The sequence below is a fragment of the Culex quinquefasciatus genome, chromosome 2 (genome assembly GCF_015732765.1).
Source record: "Culex quinquefasciatus strain JHB chromosome 2, VPISU_Cqui_1.0_pri_paternal, whole genome shotgun sequence".
NCBI lineage: Eukaryota > Metazoa > Arthropoda > Insecta > Diptera > Culicidae > Culex > Culex quinquefasciatus.
This window is the reverse complement of record NC_051862.1, coordinates 169,643,699-169,662,992: the sequence shown is the minus strand read 5'-3', so window position 1 is coordinate 169,662,992 and position 19,294 is coordinate 169,643,699. Positions and strand designations below refer to the sequence as shown.

General features: G+C 38.9%; 1 protein-coding gene across 1 annotated transcript in view; it reads right to left on the bottom strand.

The window, feature by feature from the left end:
* Nucleotides 1–4,919: 4,919 nt before the first annotated feature.
* LOC6031340 (G1/S-specific cyclin-E) overlaps nucleotides 4,920–19,294 on the bottom strand; it is a 29,247-nt gene continuing 14,872 nt past the window's right edge. Inside the window, exons 4-7 of the mRNA XM_038255761.1 lie at nucleotides 8,909–9,488; nucleotides 5,525–6,107; nucleotides 5,223–5,454; nucleotides 4,920–5,160 (exon numbers count right to left, since the gene is read on the bottom strand). Coding sequence (XP_038111689.1) covers nucleotides 4,951–5,160; nucleotides 5,223–5,454; nucleotides 5,525–6,107; nucleotides 8,909–9,488 — 1,605 coding nt within the window. The 3' untranslated portion in view covers nucleotides 4,920–4,950. The remainder of the gene's footprint in view (nucleotides 5,161–5,222; nucleotides 5,455–5,524; nucleotides 6,108–8,908; nucleotides 9,489–19,294) is intronic.

Sequence of the window (19,294 nt, the reverse complement as noted above, 5' to 3'; positions counted from 1 at the left end):
GAAAAGAAGAAATTTATTCAGAGTTATCACAAATTCTTAAACAATTAATTTCTTTCTAGTTATAACATTTTACTGCATAGTGCGAAAAAGTTCAAAGTTAATATATTAAACAAAGTTTTTTTTTTGTTAAAACTGAAAACATCTTAAACGTATGTTCACTTTTATTTAAATTGATTTTCTAATCGTGCATACTCTTTTTGAATCTTATCAGACGCAATCATAATAGAGATATCCACGAGCGAGAGTGTGTTAGTTTGTAACAAAATTACACACAGACATAGGCAAATCGAGTAGATTAATTCGTCTGTCAGAATCAGCTGTGTTCTTTGTCATACCACGAGCACGTGGTAAACAGCTGGTTTTTACAGACGATTGGTCTACTCGATTTGCCTATGTCTGCGTAAAAATAGTGTAAACAAAATCAGCTGTTTGGAATTCAGCCAATCACAATCGACCAAAACCAAAACAATACTTTAAATACAAATACTAATACAGAATCGTGGTGTGCGTGAGAGAAACCGTGGAGATCTCTATACCACGGGTCCAGGTTGTGCACCATCTTGAGCAGCTTGTTTTGCTTCACCTGGAGTCGCTCACGGTGCGATTTGGCGCAGTTGCCCCAGACCGCAGCAGCGTAGGTCAGCATTGGACGGATGATGCACTTGACCACGAGCGACTTGTTCTTGATGCTCAGCTGCGACCGCCGATTCAGCAGGGAGTAGAGCGCTTTGGTGGACCGATCCACCTTCCCGATGATGTAGTTCACGTGCTTGTCGTACTTTAACTTCTTGTCATGCACCACTCCCAGGTACGTGACATCGTCGTCCCACGATGCAGGCTGGCCGTTGACGCTGATCGATCTGCGGGGAAGGTGCCGAGCAGCACGCCTCCTGGTGAAGAAGATGGACTGGGTTTTCCCAGCGTTCAGCTTGATGCGCCACTTCCGCTGAAACTCCTCGAGGTTGTTCTGTGCCGCTTGGAGGTGAGTGACGACGATCTTCGGGTCCTTATCCGATGCCAAGTATGCAATATTTATTCAAAAATCAAAAACAATATTTAATTACCTTACTTAAAAAATTAGAAAATCAATTAAATTTAAAATATAACACCTGAAAAAAAATATAATAAAAATTTCGCAATTCGCAATTCGCAATTTTCAGTGTAAGAACGGGCCTTGACCGATCTTATGCACTAGGTTCCCGACGAACACGCACTGCCCTTACACCTACATCTCACCCTTGCTCTGAGTCAGTACGAGCAGCACGCTAGAACACGCTTTGAGTGTTCGTGCCAGGCATGCACACCTTCTTTTCCGGTTACGCATTTTAACTCGGCCGGGGGTGGTACATTACGTAGGGTTTGATGTAAGTATAAGCGCCTAACCATTTATAGTGTGCCTATCAACTTTCATTGAAGCAAAAACTGTTTTATTTTTAGTTTGAATTCAAAAACTAGTTGTTATTTTACTGTGTACTGTTTTCTCCTGAAATCTTCCCTATTGTTGAGTCGTGTTTATCTGTTGCTATTTCTTTTGTCGCGGTGTTTTGTTACAATATTTTGGTCCTAAGCATTTTATAAAAGTTTTTCAAAAGTACAATAGTAATATTTGCGTTAATCCTTTAATCATTTCATAAATTGAGTCAGGGCTCGAACCTCACTTGCTTAAGAAAAAGGTGAAGTTTCAAAACAATGGACAGTGAAAGAAATATACTATGTAAAGAATCAATAGTAAAAGAAAGATAGTAATTTATGAAGAAGATAAAGAAATTAACAATAGTTAATAAAAAGAGATAACAAACAAGCTTAGATTATTGTTATGATGGGCAATTTACAGGGAAGATGAGAAATTATTGAAATAGATAAATAAAGAAAAGGCACATGATAAACAAAATTGACATCGCTGCCAAATTAAGGGAAAGCAGACAGTTTGTTGCAGCAGCATCATTTAGTAAAATAGAGTGGAAAAGCGTTGAGAAATAAGAGAATCAAATCAGTAAAATCGAAATCAAATGGAGGATAGTAAACAGAAGCTGCGTTAGAGAATCAGTGAAACAAAATTAACAGAATATAGATGATAGATAAAAACGGAAAGAAGAGAAACCCCGTTGTGTGATGTTTCAGGTACATCCACAGCAGTTGACTCAACATACTGCGAATCAAAACAATACCATCTACAATCACAAATTACTTCCCTTTCCCACATTGTCGCGCCCCTTTCTTCTAGCCGTCTCGACTCTGACCCTCGCTGGTCAAAGGTTTACGATCCGTTTCCACAGGCCACCAGCTAGGTCATCATGAAAACCAAGCCAACGTGGAGGTAAGAAAATAGGACACTTGCAAGGAACCAGAGCTATACTGTCTTGATCAAGTATGATCTAACAGGACTACGGACGTAGTCAGTGACGCTCCTTCCAGGATGTTCCTCGCCTGAGCGTCAACTGAAGGGATATCATCAGAATCATTCGCACTTGGCCTGCAATATAATAAAAATTTCAAATAGAAATTGAAATAATAAAATAAGTCCGTTATTCTGTAATTTCGGAATACGGGTCATTCCACCTGAAGTGTGCAAGAAAAAATGCAAATTTGAAAATTACCATCTCCGATTCTGCTCAAATTTGGCAGAGCTGTTGAGACTATCATAACATGCAAAAATTCCGAATTTCATTCAAATCTCCATTTTTGTACCCTCCCAAAAAATCGAATTTTTGGCGATTTTTGAGCGAAATCCCTATCTTAAAACGACGATAACTCAGGAACCAGAAATCTTAGAGAGTCGGTCTTAGACTCAATTTTGAAATTGGAAATTGGACGTAGAATCCATTTCCGTGACCAAAATTTGGATTAAAATATTTTTTCTACCTGTATTGCGCAATTGAAAACTTGAAATGGCCGTATCTCAAAACAGCCATATTTTTCTTTTAAATTTGACCTCACCATCGTATTCCCCGTCCAATTTTACATAATAATCACTTATCGACAGAAAGGAATATGTTTCGTTCCAGAGATATCGAATTTTAAAGTTTTAAGTATTTGAGATTACCTAAATTAGCAACACTCTCCGCATATGCTAAAAGCACTCAGTCGTGCTGATCAGTGATTACTATCTGGTGTTCTGTAAGATGAATTATTTTTATAATTTTATACGATTTTGAGATAATCAATACATTGAACAATCTATTTTTTGTTTAAGGAATATTTATTGGGTAATTTTGAACGCACTGTTTTTCCAGATCTCAGTATCATTGTACCATAGTAGGTAAAATTACCCTCTAAGACCCTCTAAGATTTGTGGTTCCTGAATTATCGACGTTTGGAGATAGGGGTTTCGCTCAAAAATCGCCCAAAAGTCGATTTTTTGGGAGGGTACAAAACTGGAGGGGGAGGTCCAATTTGAATGAAATTAGGGATTTTTGCATGTTTTGATAGTCTCAACAGCTCTGCCAAATTTGAGCAGAATCGGAGATGGTAATTTTCAAGTGATGTTCGGTTCAGATGGAATGAACCATACGCAAAAAGAATTAAAAAAATATAAATAATAAATAAAACAGCATTTTTAAAACAATTCAAATAAAGCCGTTGAAAATATTTTTTATGTTAGAACGGCATGTGGATTGCTTCTTGATATACATGATTGAGTCCTAGCCACGTGATACGAATTTGCGGTTTTGAGGTACGGTAGCCATGGACAGTATTTCTTTCAATTCGTTGCAAAGAACATAGTAGAATTTTTGAAAAAATATGATATTTATTACCATAGATCGTGTTACAACATATTTCAACCTAGTTGGCAAATTTGCCTCCATCATCTTACGGCGCTAATATTTACCTCCTTTTAACATTATAAACGCGTTCCGCTGAGCTAAACTTAACTGTGTTATTCTTCCTTTGTAACCACGCGCAACACGTTATATTGTTTTCAGCCCTTAAAGTCTACGACACTTGGCGTGTTTCAACAAGTCCTTCCTTTTATCATTTGTGTGTCCTTCTAAAAACCTACCTTAAAAACTTATTATTATCATTTGCTGTTATTAAAGTCTTTTTCTGGCGCCAAAGCGCCGTACACTGTCGAACTTTCGACGTTTCTATGAATAAGCGTACTTTTTTCACACTCACCACACACTCTCTTTCTCACTCTCTCTCTCTCTTTCTTTATCAACCATCGTTTGAGTAATATGTAAAAACTGTGCTATAAAATGTTTAACTGGTCGCGCTGTCGCTTGGTAAGGCGAATTTGAGTTCGTCTGTTTTGTTTTTGGGGGGAAAAGGGTGGAAAAACGGATGGAAATATGGTTAAGGTTTGTTTTTGGTGCTGCCTTCAGGGATACTTTGTTGAGATTTGTTTTAAAAAATAATTTTGGGAAAAGGAATGTCAGTGATTAGTCCAATGTTGGGGTATTTTTTTAGTTTGTTAGTGGGATAAGCGTAGAGTGTGTCAGGTTTAGTTATTGGGTTGGGATGCTATTTTGAGGATTTCGTTAGAAGCTTTTTTCAAGTGTTAGAATGTTTTTGGGAATTTTCCAGACTTTGTTAGCTGTTTAGTTGGAATTCCGGATTATGTTTTTCCTGCTCGACAAAGTATCCCTTAAGGCACGCTCTTTGTACTGTTCGCCATTTTTTTCATAATACTTAAAATATAACAAATTAGATCTAGCGATGTAGTAATTAATATAACGTTTATTGCCCCTAAGATTGGCTGAACTTGAATGAACTTGGAAATGCGCGACGATACACGCTGCAATCGCCAAACGTGACATTTTAAGCATGCTATAATTATGGCACGACCCCTCTTCCTCGCGTGTATCGCCGCCGATTTATGAGCGATGATTGTTTTTTGGGAATAAGTTACAAAAAGTTGGCTAAAGATTTTTATGATTCTTCTTTTTCCTATACACAAATTTTGTTGACCTAGTTGTTGAGTTGACTAAAACAAGTTAGAAGCATTACCTATCAAGTCTTGGCGGAGACCACCTTGTTCTCCACGTCCGCCAGCAGCGTCGGCACGTTGCTGACGGGGTTGTTGGCGTCCAGCGATTTGCGACTGGACGCCGGTGGCGTCAGCAAACCCTCCGGGTCGAGCAGGATTGGCGCCGGCGAGGCCTCCTGCTGGATCATACAGGCCAGCACCTCGAGACGCTCGCGACGGACTGCGGCACGATCCTGAAATTGAAGAGTAGGGGGTTAGCGAGGTTGTTCCAAGGTGTACCGATTGAAACACTTACAAACATGTCCAGCGAGGTCGTGTGCGTCTGGATGATGTGCGAGCTGTCCGCGACCAGGTTTGGGCAGACGTGCGCCAGGCCGTAGCTGCCCTTGACCTGCTCGTTCGACTCGAGCAGCGCCAGCGGGGAGATTTCGTTCTCGTCGCAGATCACCAGGAAGTACGGTTCCATCCATTTGGCACACGGCGCGATCGCCTCCCAGTCCAGCCCGGACACGGTGGTGGCAGTTTTCCTGTTTGAAGAAGCAAACAAAATAAAGCTTAGAAACGATTCTAGAACACGGAGGTCGTAGCGTGTCCTACCTGTCGAAGGTGTGGCTGACGGCGGCCGCGGCAATCACAGAGTAGGGAAAGTTGGCCAGACCGACGTCCAGCGAGCACAGATCGATCAGTTGCGCCGTCTGGGCAAACTCCATCCCAGAGAACTGCGGGTACACGAACGAGTCCGAGCACCGGGGCTCCACCTTAACCTGCTGTTGCTGCTTCCGACTACTTCCACCGCCATTAACCTCCGCCATCCGGCTCGTCACGTTGACCTGCATGTACAGCCCCAGCCAACCCATCACCGTCACCGGGTTGATGCTCCACTGCAGCTCACTGAGCAGCAGCAGCTCCTCCCGCAAGATGTCGTCCTCCGAGCAGGCTCCGTCCGTGACGTACGCAAACTCCCCAATCTTGGGCGGATAGATCTCCTCGACCTTGGCCGCCACGAACAGTGACGTGATGCCGAGCAGCTGCAGGTGTGTTTTCTTCTGTTCCTTCTTCCGGCTCAGGAACCGGTCGATGTAGTCCACCGCCAGGTAGTACGTCTCGCGGTGCAGTTTGTACACCTCGCACACCTCGATCAGCCAGTCGAGCAGGATGGCGCGCATCCGGGGTTGCAGGCCTGCGGAACGGAGAATGTAAGAGTTGGTTAGGTTTACTTCGGCAAGCTATGGAGTCCACACTTTAATAAACCCAATTTTTTTTAATAAACAACCAGAAAAACATTTTTTTATGATGTAACACAACTTGGACTAAGCGTAATTTGGAAACTATTTCCATCAAAACGATGTCATTGATGAGAAAAGGTCAATGCGGATGTAGAGCAAATCGAGCTCAGTATCTCCTCACAAAGACTGTGCCTTCAAAAAAAATAATGAAAAATAAGAAGAAAGACAAACAGAAAAATTAAGTTAGAAAGTCGATGATCCTCTCACAAAAGAGACAGGTGAAAAGAGACCAAAGAAGGACACAAATTATCCGAAATAAGAACAGTCAATGCGGATGGAGAGTAAATTCGACCCTCTACTCACATAAATTTTCATAAAATACCGATTGTTAAAAACTCAAATTTACACATTTTTTAATTTGGATATCAAAAGACGCCAAATTTGGTATAGATTTTGACTACAACAGAGTTTTTAGTGTAAAATACGCAAACATTCGCAAAATACCGATTTAAAAAATACGTTCCAGACTCGACTGTCCGAAGGACTTGGAAAAAATTCACTTCGGATGACATGGCTGCCAAAATGGCGGTGATTAATCCTCTACAACCTAACTCCGCCTTCAGACGGGCTTCGATCTAACAAATCGCCAAAAACCCATTTTTCCACCAATTTTTGATGTTAATAAAGCATTGGAGCAGTTCTCTCAGATTTCGGTCATTCTATTCTTTTGTATTTTTTAATCCGACTGAAACTTTTTTGGTGCCTTCGGTATGCCCAAAGAAGCCATTTTGCATCATTAGTTTGTCCATATAATTTTCCATACGAATTTGGCAGCTGTCCATACAAAAATGATGTATGAAAATTCAAAAATCTGTATCTTTTGAAGGAATTTTTTGGTCGATTTGGTGTCTTCGACAAAGTTGTAGGTATGTATATGGACTACACTGAAAAAAAATGATACACGGTAAAAAAAATTTGGTGATTTTTTATAAAACTTTTTGTCACTAAAACTTGTTTTGCAAAAAACACTATTTTTATTATTTTTTTTTATTTTTTATATGTTTTAGAGGACATAAAATGCTAACTTTTCTGAAATTTCCAGGTTGTGCAAAAAATCTTTGACCGAGTTATGAATTTTTGAATCAATACTGATTTTTTTTAAAAAATCGAAATTTTGGTCGCAAACATTTTTCAACTTCATTTTTCGATGTAAAATCAAATTTGCAATCAAAAAGTACCTCAGTGAAATTTTGATAAAGTGCACCGTTTTCAAGTTACATCCATTTCTAGGTGACTTTTTTAAAAATAGTCGCAGTTTTTAATTTTTTTTTAAATTGGTTGCCATGTTTGCCCACTTCTGAAAAAAAATATTTTTGAAAAGCTGAGAAAATTCTCTATATTTTGCTTTTTTGAACTTTGTTAATACGACCCTTAGTTGCTGAGATATTGCCACTGGAAAGAAGAAATCATAAAATTCAAGAATATTCCAAGGTTGGAAGTGTGACTTGTTTCGTGAGACATTGCCAATGTTTTTAAAATGTATTTTTTTAGGGGTCAACTTTGGCTGTGTTTAATACTAACATTTTCAGTAAAAAGAAAAAAACAGCAATTTTTGTAGTTTCCACGACTAAGCCACTACGCATTTATTTTTTTACAATTAAAATGATGATGGTGCCATTCCATAGCATGTGAAATGCAAGCAAAGCAAAATGTAGTGATAAGAGGTGGTAGAATAGGTCAAATACTAAAAAATAAACATAAGCTAAACAAGATAAATGCAAAATAAAATACTAAAAATAAAACAAGAAAATTATAAAACAATAGAAGTAGAGGGTTAAATATTGAGAAAATGCATTTGATAGTTTGATAGACAATTATCCATTAAAATTTTATAGAAACGGAACGGAGAACTCCAATTTGAAGTTAAAAATAAGAAAATTCGGAAAAAACGAAAAAAACTGTAATCTCAAATTTAACGTCGATGCTTTGTGCAAATTATGAAAAAAAAATGTTTTGTCAGCAAAAGACAGAATTTTTTGGAAATTTTAGTACTTAAGTGTTTTTTTTTTGTCTGTTTGTTTAATTAGTCATCAATGTTTTCAAAAAATATGCCTTTGTAAAAAAATTAAGAGCATGGCCAAGTAACTTAAGCCCGTGTTTTATGACTGAAAGTTGTATATTTGTGATTGAAAACATAACAAAAAAAATTAAAAAAGGAAGCTTTTTGCGCAAATCGATTTTACACATATTATTTTTTCTAGATTTGACTATTTTATCTGAAACGTATACTACTTTGCCGAAGACACTGAAGTTATCAATAATTGCGTTCTGAAGATACAGATTCTAGTAAACTTAGAATATTTAGAAACCTTTTTTATGGACAACTGTCAATGGAAACTTATATGGAATCGCAAAATGGCTTTTATGGTCACAAGGAAGACTCCCACAAAAATACAATTGTCATTCTCATTCTCAGTAGAACAACTGAAAATGGATGGTTTTAGAGTAAAGAAAACGAACCTTTTTTAAAGTTGACCTTTTTCAAGATTTGTCAAGTTGTCACCCTAACCTTTTTTAAGATAACAAAAAATGTCGAAGAGGATGTCTACCTGAAGCTGAGCACAAACCATAAACTTTAACTCTACTTTATTGTAACTTCCATAATGACCCTAAAAATTTATGAACCAGCCCCTCTACCCTCATCATCATTTTATTGTACTCCTCTTAATACGAATAAAGAAAAACAAAATCTTACCTGGATGCTGATCGAACATGCTCGGTTCCCGCTCGAGCGACGCCTTCGCGTCCTTGCGGCACATCAGCCGCCACACCTCGGTCGACTTGGCCCAGGCGAGCGCCGGGAGCGGACAGGTCCGCAGATCTGCGGACGGCGTCACGCAGCAGGACAGGGCGGCCGGCCCGGAAGCCGACACGCGGGACTTATTGGTACTATTGTTACTGCTATTATCACTATTTTGGTGCTGCTTGCGGTGGCCGTGGGGCGTCGTGTCACCTTTGGTGTTCCAGCTGGAGCGGGACGCGGCGTCGCACGTCGCCGGACTCAGCACGCTGGTGATGGACGGGGGACTAGCCAGCGGGAACAGGTCGAACTCGGCCGTCGTGGAGTAACACTCGGACGAGCTCTGCGTGTCGGAGGAGGTGGAGGCCGGGTACTCGCCGAGGCTGCTGCTTTGAACCGATGGGGGCGGTACGCTGGACGCGGCACTGTTGCTGGAGGCCACACTCGGGGGCGGGATGGTCGGGGCGGAGGTGGCCTCGATCGGGGATCTCCGCTCGCCGCCATGGCGCTTGGCAGGTCGCTGGTTCTCTATGTCCTGTGGGAGAAATGAAAACATTTAGACTTCTTCGAGAATTACTCGAAAACTGTAACCCGAACCAGGAAGTAGTCAACGACAAACAGCAAGGACAGCCACATTCCAACTGACCGCACCGATCAGCTGACCATCGCGGAAGTGCCAAAAACCTCTTCATTTTCCTCTTGTTTTGAAACGCATTGTTCAGATTTTTTTCAAAGAGTCAAACAAAATTTGCCTCTTTTGAGACGACGACGACGTTCACTTTGGGCTGCGCAAGAGCTCCCGCCGGGAACAAAGGAGCAGTTTGTTTGTAACGGCATTTCTTGGCTCGAGCAGCTGTCGGCGAGGACGAAAAGAAAGAAGTAAAAAAAGGAGCAAAGGAGCACAAACTGGCAAAAGGAGGCGATTTAAATTTACAATAAGGAAGAAATGTTTTGGTGAGTTAAGGGAGGACGACATCTGTGGCAGTTGGCAGGAGGGTATTGGAATTGGGGATGAACCGGTTAGGGTTTAACTGCGATACGTAAGAAAATTTGGTAGCAGTTCAATCAACAAACATGTTGCATATGCACTTCTTTTAAAATAAATAAGGATTTTTAAATAAATATTATCATAGAACTAAACAGTGAACCGTGTTAAACCCACTGCATCAATAAAGGTTCTTGAAAGAGCTTTTAAAATCAAGAAAGATATCCCACAGAACTGGCAGCTCTGTACAACGTTAAGGGTACAAAAACCATGTATAAATAAATAACCACTTTTACTTTAAAAAGTTTTGCATGGCTTCGTTTGATGTACAGTCTACTGTACTGTTTATACCCTTTTTTCTCAAAAAATTCACAATAAATTTGTTAATGCTGAATGTCATTAACCTCAATGATCTGGCAACCCTTCCATGTAACAGTGGAATTTATTACCCTTTCAATCGAGTAATCGATTTATTTGTCAACTCAATTCCAGGCCTGCAAAACGTACACATGAAGCAAACCAAAATGTCAGTTCACTGCTAGCATGTGACTGTAAGCCTACTGTGTCCGTTCAACCACTGCCGCCTGACTTGTGCCGGTCGGCTGCTGGAGAATGAGAGACGTGAAAAAATGAGCTTCACTCACTCAATTCGTGTCGTATGACTGACTCGTAAAATCCTCTCTAAACACTATTTTGACTATTTTTAAACAATTGAATGGTTCTAGACTGTGCAAAACAACCATAACTTATATTCAAAATTACATTTCCACGCATAAATACCAACTTTGTGTGTAAAAACTTGTTTCTTTATGTGTGTGCGTGCAACGTCGAATGAGCGTTGGTCGACTACTGCCTCGCATTGCAGCTGTTCAGTGAGCTAGGGCACTTACGACTGAGTCGGGTTTGTTTATGTCACGGTTTTGCGGTACAGTGAATGGATCTGAAAAAATCGTGTATGCGTCGCCGATTTTCGCGTCAGGACCCCTGACATTTTCAGCTCTGCTCCAAACTGAGTTATTCTGACTCAAAATTCGTCAAAACCGAAAAAGATTTTTAAAAATCACTTATTTTATAATGATTTTCCAAACATTTTGAATCAAATTATATGTTTTACCTCGAAAAATCAAAAACATACTAGGGGAACAGCATCTAATTCCAGCGTGCCTCTAATGTTGGCAGGTCTGAACTTTGACATTCAATTAAAGCTAATTAAATGCGTTTTCAACTGAAATCGAGTGATAAATAGCTCAATAAGAAGTGAGCAAGCAAGTTTCTATCCAAAGTTTTGCAAAATTAGTTGTTTAAATATTGAATATCAGCAAATTGGATGGAGTTAGGAGCGAGTGCTTAACCTGCCAAACATACGAGAATTTCCCCTACAAAATAAAGGACACAATCGGAATAAAACATAGTAGAAAAAGCCTAAAACAATCAAATAATGACAGAAATCAAGCACGACAAAAAAACAAGATTGTTAAAAATGTACAACGGTCCAAAATTAACTTTAAAACAAGGAAAAAAAATAAAAAAATATTAATAAGCAAAAAATATCGTTTCTAGAAGAATTTTCAGGAGCTTAATATCTTAAAAATTATAATAAAACAACGTTATTTACTTAATCCACCTTCAGCATGTTGGAGCCTTCCTCTCTTTTGCACAGTAATTTCGTCTAATTTCAAAAAATTGCAGACTTTTTGTCAGCAAAATACAGAAACCACCTTTGAAGCAAATGGCAGCATTTGAGGTTATGTTGAGAATCACCCTTTTTTGTAGTCGTCTAAAATGTTTTTCCATCATAACTTTGAAACAACTAAATGAAACTTTACAATTTTCAATATCAAGCTGTAGGACCCGAAACTGGACCGAGTAGACCACATTCGGACAAAATTCGTTCAGCCAAAGTCGATAAAATCGAGTCTAGTTTTTTAAGGGTTCTATAAGCTATTGTGTTTCATATGTGTGTAGGACCTTTTAAAAAAAACTCTAGAAGTGCATATTTTTGGACAACACACGCACAGAAATTTGTTCAGAATTTTATTCTGAGTTGATAAGTCTAACCAAATGTGGGCCTAGAAGGTCAATTTTATAAGATCATTTTTCGATTGATTTCAGTATGGAAGGCAAAACAGTCATACTGCTACAAAGCTGGAACTTAATAACATCTCTTACTAGTAATTGCCATACATTTTATAGGTTCCACCTCTGAAAATCTAAAACCAGAAAGCACGACTTTAAATCCCAGAGGACATCGCATTCGACCTTGAACTAAATTGCGCAGTGCTAAATTTCTGGAATAAGTTCGAAATTCTCCCCAAACCGCGTGAGTCCTGGTCAACCCATAAATTCCGCCACTCTCCCTAGTCTAAAACAATGAGAGCACACGCCAACACTCATGTTTTCCTGGCGGCGCAACAACAACAGCCTTAAAAAAGAGCCACTCGAAGTTTATGGCCATTTCTACCTTTTTTTACCTTTGTCGTTCTTTTTAAGGGTGAAATAAAAAATATTATGTAAAGGGGTCGTTGAATTCCTTCACCATCCTGCCGGGTCGCACAATCACACACGCACACACGTTGTTTACCTTTTGCACACGCACACAACCCCGCGCATCGATACATTCTTAGAACCAACTTGTTCGACTCGGTATCATTCAGCTTTCGTCAAAAAGTAGTTTGGTGAAGGAAGCGAGAGGGAGGGAAAAAGAACTCACGAAAAAAAAACTAAATAGAGCAGTTCTCTAGGATTTCGGTCATTCGATTTTTTTTGTATTTTTTAATCCGACTGAAACTTTTTTGGTGCCTTCGGTATGCCCAAAGAAGCCATTTTGCATCATTAGTTTGTCCATATAATTTTCCATACAAATTCGGCAGCTGTCCATACAAAAATGATGTATGAAAATTCAAAAATCTGTATCTTTTGAAGGAATTTTTGATCGATTTGGTGTCTTCGGCAAAGTTGTAGGTATGGATACGGACTACACTGGAAAAAATAAACACGGTAAAAAAATTTGGTGATTTTTTATTTAACTTTTATCACTAAAACTTGATTTAAAAAACACTATTTTTAATTTTTTTATTTTTGATATGTTTTAGAAGGCATAAAATGCCAACTTTTCAGAAATTTCAGGTTGTGCAAAAATCACTGACCGAGTTATGAATTTTTAATCAATACTGATTTTTCAAAAATCGAAATTTTGGTCGTAAAATTTTCAACTTCATTTTTCGATGTAAAATCAAATTTGCAATCAAAAGTACTTTACTGAAATTTTGATAAAGTGCACCGTTTTCAAGTTATAGCCATATTTAAGTGACTTTTTGAAAATAGTCGCAGTTTTCATTTTTAAATTAGTGCACATGTTTGCCCAGTTTTGAAAAAATATTTTTGAAAAGCTGAGAAAATTCTCTATATTTTGCTTATTTGGACTTTGTTGATACGACCTTTAGTTGCTGAGATATTGCAATGCAAAGGTTTAAAAACAGGAAAATTGATGTTTTCTAAGTTTCACCCAAACAACCCACCATTTTCTATCGTCAATATCTCAGCAACTAATGGTCCGATTTTCAATGTTAATATATGAAACATTTGTGAAATTTTCCGATCTCTTCGAAAAAATATTTTTGGAATTTTCAAATCAAGACTAACATTTCACAAAGGCCAAACATTCAATATTACGCCCTTTTAAAATGTTTGTCTTGATTTGAAAATTCCAAAATATTTTTTCGAAAAGATCGGAAAATTTCACAATTGTTTCATATATTAACATTGAAAATCGGACCATTAGTTGCTGAGATATTGACGATAGAAAATGGTGGGTTGTTTGGGTGAAACTTAGAAAACATCAATTTTCCTGTTTTTAAACCTTTGCATTGCAATATCTCAGCAACTAAAGGTCGTATCAACATAGTCCGAATAAGCAAAATATAGAGAATTTTCTCAGCTTTTCAAAAATATTTTTTTCAAAACTGGGCAAACATGTGCACTAATTTAAAAAAATGAAAAACTGCGACTATTTTCAAAAAGTCACTTAAATATGGCTATAACTTGAAAACGGTGCACTTTATCAAAATTTTAGTAAAGTACTTTTGATTGCAAATTTGATTTTACATCGAAAAATGAAGTTGAAAAATTTTACGACCAAAATTTCGATTTTTGAAAAATCAGTATTGATTAAAAATTCATAACTCGGTCAGTGATTTTTGCACAACCTGGAAATTTCTGAAAAGTTGGCATTTTATGTCTTCTAAAACATATCAAAAATAAAAAAATTAAAAATAGTGTTTTTGTAAATCAAGTTTTAGTGATAAAGTTAAATAAAAAATCACCAAATTTTTTTACCGTGTATTATTTTTCCAGTGTAGTCCGTATCCATACCTACAACTTTGCCGAAGACACCAAATCGATCAAAAATTCCTTCAAAAGATACAGATTTTTGAATTTTCATACATCATTTTTGTATGGACAGCTGCCGAATTTGTATGGAAAATTATATGGACAAACTAATGATGCAAAATGGCTTCTTTGGGCATACCGAAGGCACCAAAAAAGTTTCAGCCGGATTAAAAAATACAAAAATTAAAATTGAAGAAAAAAGACCGATTTCGTAGAGAATTGCTCAATAGGGAAAGACTCGAGGAAGGATAATATGTGCGCAAAGAACTGGTAATGGGTATATTGACTGGTTTATGTATTTGAAAAGAAGGCAATTTTTTAAGGCTAAACTTGTTTCATTTTATCACTGTGCATCGGAATGGGAGCTCGTTGCTGCCTTGCTGTAGGGTTAGTTATTATTTAACGTATATTTAAAGAGGCTAGGAAAGCATTCGAGGGTGAACCTTTAATAAGGGAATTTGGGGTAGCTCATGTTGGCAGGATCAACAAGTGGTTGATCAACGTTGAATGCGAACGCTAGTTTTGTCCCACTTTCCCCTATTTTTCATAACCATATGTTGGATAGGGAGCAAAAGTAGAGGAAAGCTGGCGACGCGCTTGGCGTTGGGAAGTTTCCCGCCAAAACATTGCCGGGTGTAAACATTGTCTGGAACTCGTTGGGTTGAGGCATTTTAGAAGACTTATGAATCAACTAGTAATTTGGTGGGTATTTAAATTTCCTCATCTTTCCAATGCTTTAAAGAGCGAAGGGATTCCTCGAAAAATTGCAGAGAGATCGCATTTTGAAAAACGTGTACCGTTTTCAAGATACAGCCATTTCAAGTTTAATTTTAACTGAAAATATCCAGCATTCCGATTTGTTTTAAGCAGTATCCACCATCACTAGTTCATCGAGGAAGGTGTGGCAAACATATGGACGTTTAGAAAATTACGTCATTTGTGGACACCCCCTGACCAAATTTAGAACAAGTGTATTAAGATTGTAGGGCAGTTGCCCCAATTCCCCAAAAGAAAAAGAAACAAGAAAATTGAAACAGCCTTTTATTTTCCAATATCTCCAATATCTCAGAAACTAATGGTCCAATTTTCAATGTAAAAAAAATAAACAATTGCGAAATTTTCTGATCTATGCGAAAACACATTTTTAAACATTTTGGAATCAAGACTAACAATTCACAAAGGTCAAATATTCAATATAACGCTAATTTGAAATGTTAGACTTTAAAAAGTTTGATCCAAATAAAAAAATACAAAAAACGCTACTTAATGCATAATGGTTGGTGCCTTTCTCACATTCATGTTGTATTTTAGGTTGTATTTTCAAATTATTTAAGAGATTTTTTTAATGTTTTTTTTATTAATTTATTTTATTTTTTTTTATTCAATTTTTGTTTTTACCAGAACAGCAATTTTCAATTCTTTTTTAACCAAATCTCTAAAATTAAGGAGAAAGGGTGGGGGGGGCGCTGCAATTGAATTTAAAAGTGCTGATATGCCAACATTAGGTGCACGATGGAATTGCATGTTGTCCCCCTAGTTTTATTAAACAATGTCTTATGAGTTGTATACTGATTGGTGCGCTGGAAGTGGGGACGCGAAGTCGTGATTATGCAGGTTAATTTTTTTGTGTGCTTTTGTGTCGCTGTTCGTATCGGATGAGTGATTGTGCTAATCGAATAATAGCATCATTGGTGCGCTGGAAGTGGGGACGCGAAATCGTGATTATGCAGGTTAATTTTTTTGTGTGCTTTTGTGTCGCTGTTCGTATCGGATGAGTGATTGTGCTAATCAAATAATAGCATCATTGGTGCTTTGGAAGTGGGGACGCGAAATCGTGATTATGCAGGTTAATTTTTTTGTGTGCTTTTGTGTCGCTGTTCGTATCGGATGAGTGATTGTGCTAATCGAATAATAGCATCATTGGTGCGCTGGAAGTGGGGACGCGAAGTCGTGATTATGCAGGTTATTTTTTTGTGTGCTTTTGTGTCGCTGTTCGTATCGGATGAGTGATTGTGCTAATCGAATAATAGCATCATTGGTGCGCTGGAAGTGGGGACGCGAAATCGTGATTATGCAGGTTAATTTTTTTGTGTGCTTTTGTGTCGCTGTTCGTATCGGATGAGTGATTGTGCTAATCGAATAATAGCATCATTGGTGCGCTGGAAGTGGGGACGCGAAGTCGTGATTATGCAGGTTAATTTTTTTGTGTGCTTTTGTGTCGCTGTTCGTATCGGATGAGTGATTGTGCTAATCGAATAATAGCATCATTGGTGCGCTGGAAGTGGGGACGCGAAATCGTGATTATGCAGGTTAATTTTTTTGTGTGCTTTTGTGTCGCTGTTCGTATCGGATGAGTGATTGTGCTAATCGAATAATAGCATCATTGGTGCGCTGGAAGTGGGGACGCGAAGTCGTGATTATGCAGGTTAATTTTTTTGTGTGCTTTTGTGTCGCTGTTCGTATCGGATGAGTGATTGTGCTAATCGAATAATAGCATCATTGGTGCGCTGGAAGTGGGGACGCGAAATCGTGATTATTCAGGTTAATTTTTGGTGTGCTTTTGTGTCGCTGTTCGTATCGGATGAGTGATTGTGCTAATCGAATAATAGCATCATTGGTGCGCTGGAAGTGGGGACGCGAAATCGTGATTATGCAGGTTAATTTTTTTGTGTGCTTTTGTGTCGCTGTTCGTATCGGATGAGTGATTGTGCTAATCGAATAATAGCATCATTGGTGCGCTGGAAGTGGGGACGCGAAGTCGTGATTATGCAGGTTAATTTTTTTGTGTGCTTTTGTGTCGCTGTTCGTATCGGATGAGTGATTGTGCTAATCGAATAATAGCATCATTGGTGCGCTGGAAGTGGGGACGCGAAATCGTGATTATTCAGGTTAATTTTTGGTGTGCTTTTGTGTCGCTGTTCGTATCGGATGAGTGATTGTGCTAATCGAATAATAGCATCATTGGTGCGCTGGAAGTGGGGACGCGAAGTCGTGATTATGCAGGTTAATTTTTTTGTGTGCTTTTGTGTCGCTGTTCGTATCGGATGAGTGATTGTGCTAATCGAATAATAGCATCATTGGTGCGCTGGAAGTGGGGACGCGAAATCGTGATTATGCAGGTTAATTTTTGGTGTGCTTTTGTGTCGCTGTTCGTATCGGATGAGTGATTGTGCTAATCGAATAATAGCATCATTGGTGCGCTGGAAGTGGGGACGCGAAATCGTGATTATGCAGGTTAATTTTTTTGTGTGCTTTTGTGTCGCTGTTCGTATCGGATGAGTGATTGTGCTAATCGAATAATAGCATCATTGGTGCGCTGGAAGTGGGGACGCGAAATCGTGATTATGCAGGTTAATTTTTTTGTGTGCTTTTGTGTCGCTGTTCGTATCGGATGAGTGATTGTGCTAATCGAATAATAGCATCATTGGTGCGCTGGAAGTGGGGACGCGAAGTCGTGATTATGCAGGTTAATTTTTTTGTGTGCTTTTGTGTCGCTGTTCGTATCGGATGAGTGATTGTGCTAATCGAATAATAGCATCATTGGTGCGCTGGAAGTGGGGACGCGAAATCGTGATTATGCAGGTTAATTTTTTTGTGTGCTTTTGTGTCGCTGTTCGTATCGGATGAGTGATTGTGCTAATCGAATAATAGCATCATTGGTGCGCTGGAAGTGGGGACGCGAAGTCGTGATTATGCAGGTTAATTTTTTTGTGTGCTTTTGTGTCGCTGTTCGTATCGGATGAGTGATTGTGCTAATCGAATAATAGCATCATTGGTGCGCTGGAAGTGGGGACGCGAAATCGTGATTATTCAGGTTAATTTTTGGTGTGCTTTTGTGTCGCTGTTCGTATCGGATGAGTGATTGTGCTAATCGAATAATAGCATCATTGGTGCGCTGGAAGTGGGGACGCGAAATCGTGATTATGCAGGTTAATTTTTTGTGTGCTTTTGTGTCGCTGTTCGTATCGGATGAGTGATTGTGCTAATCGAATAATAGCATCATTGGTGCGCTGGAAGTGGGGACGCGAAGTCGTGATTATGCAGGTTAATTTTTTGTGTGCTTTTGTGTCGCTGTTCGTATCGGATGAGTGATTGTGCTAATCGAATAATAGCATCATTGGTGCGCTGGAAGTGGGGACGCGAAATCGTGATTATTCAGGTTAATTTTTGGTGTGCTTTTGTGTCGCTGTTCGTATCGGATGAGTGATTGTGCTAATCGAATAATAGCATCATTGGTGCGCTGGAAGTGGGGACGCGAAGTCGTGATTATGCAGGTTAATTTTTTTGTGTGCTTTTGTGTCGCTGTTCGTATCGGATGAGTGATTGTGCTAATCGAATAATAGCATCATTGGTGCGCTGGAAGTGGGGACGCGAAATCGTGATTATTCAGGTTAATTTTTGGTGTGCTTTTGTGTCGCTGTTCGTATCGGATGAGTGATTGTGCTAATCGAATAATAGCATCATTGGTGCGCTGGAAGTGGGGACGCGAAATCGTGATTATTCAGGTTAATTTTTGGTGTGCTTTTGTGTCGCTGTTCGTATCGGATGAGTGATTGTGCTAATCGAATAATAGCATCATTGGTGCGCTGGAAGTGGGGACGCGAAATCGTGATTATGCAGGTTAATTTTTTTGTGTGCTTTTGTGTCGTTGTTCGTATCGGATGAGTGATTGTGCTAATCAAATAATAGCATCATTGGTGCGCTGGAAGTGGGGACGCGAAATCGTGATTATTCAGGTTAATTTTTGGTGTGCTTTTGTGTCGCTGTTCGTATCGGATGAGTGATTGTGCTAATCGAATAATAGCATCATTGGTGCGCTGGAAGTGGGGACGCGAAGTCGTGATTATGCAGGTTAATTTTTTTGTGTGCTTTTGTGTCGCTGTTCGTATCGGATGAGTGATTGTGCTAATCGAATAATAGCATCATTGGTGCGCTGGAAGTGGGGACGCGAAATCGTGATTATTCAG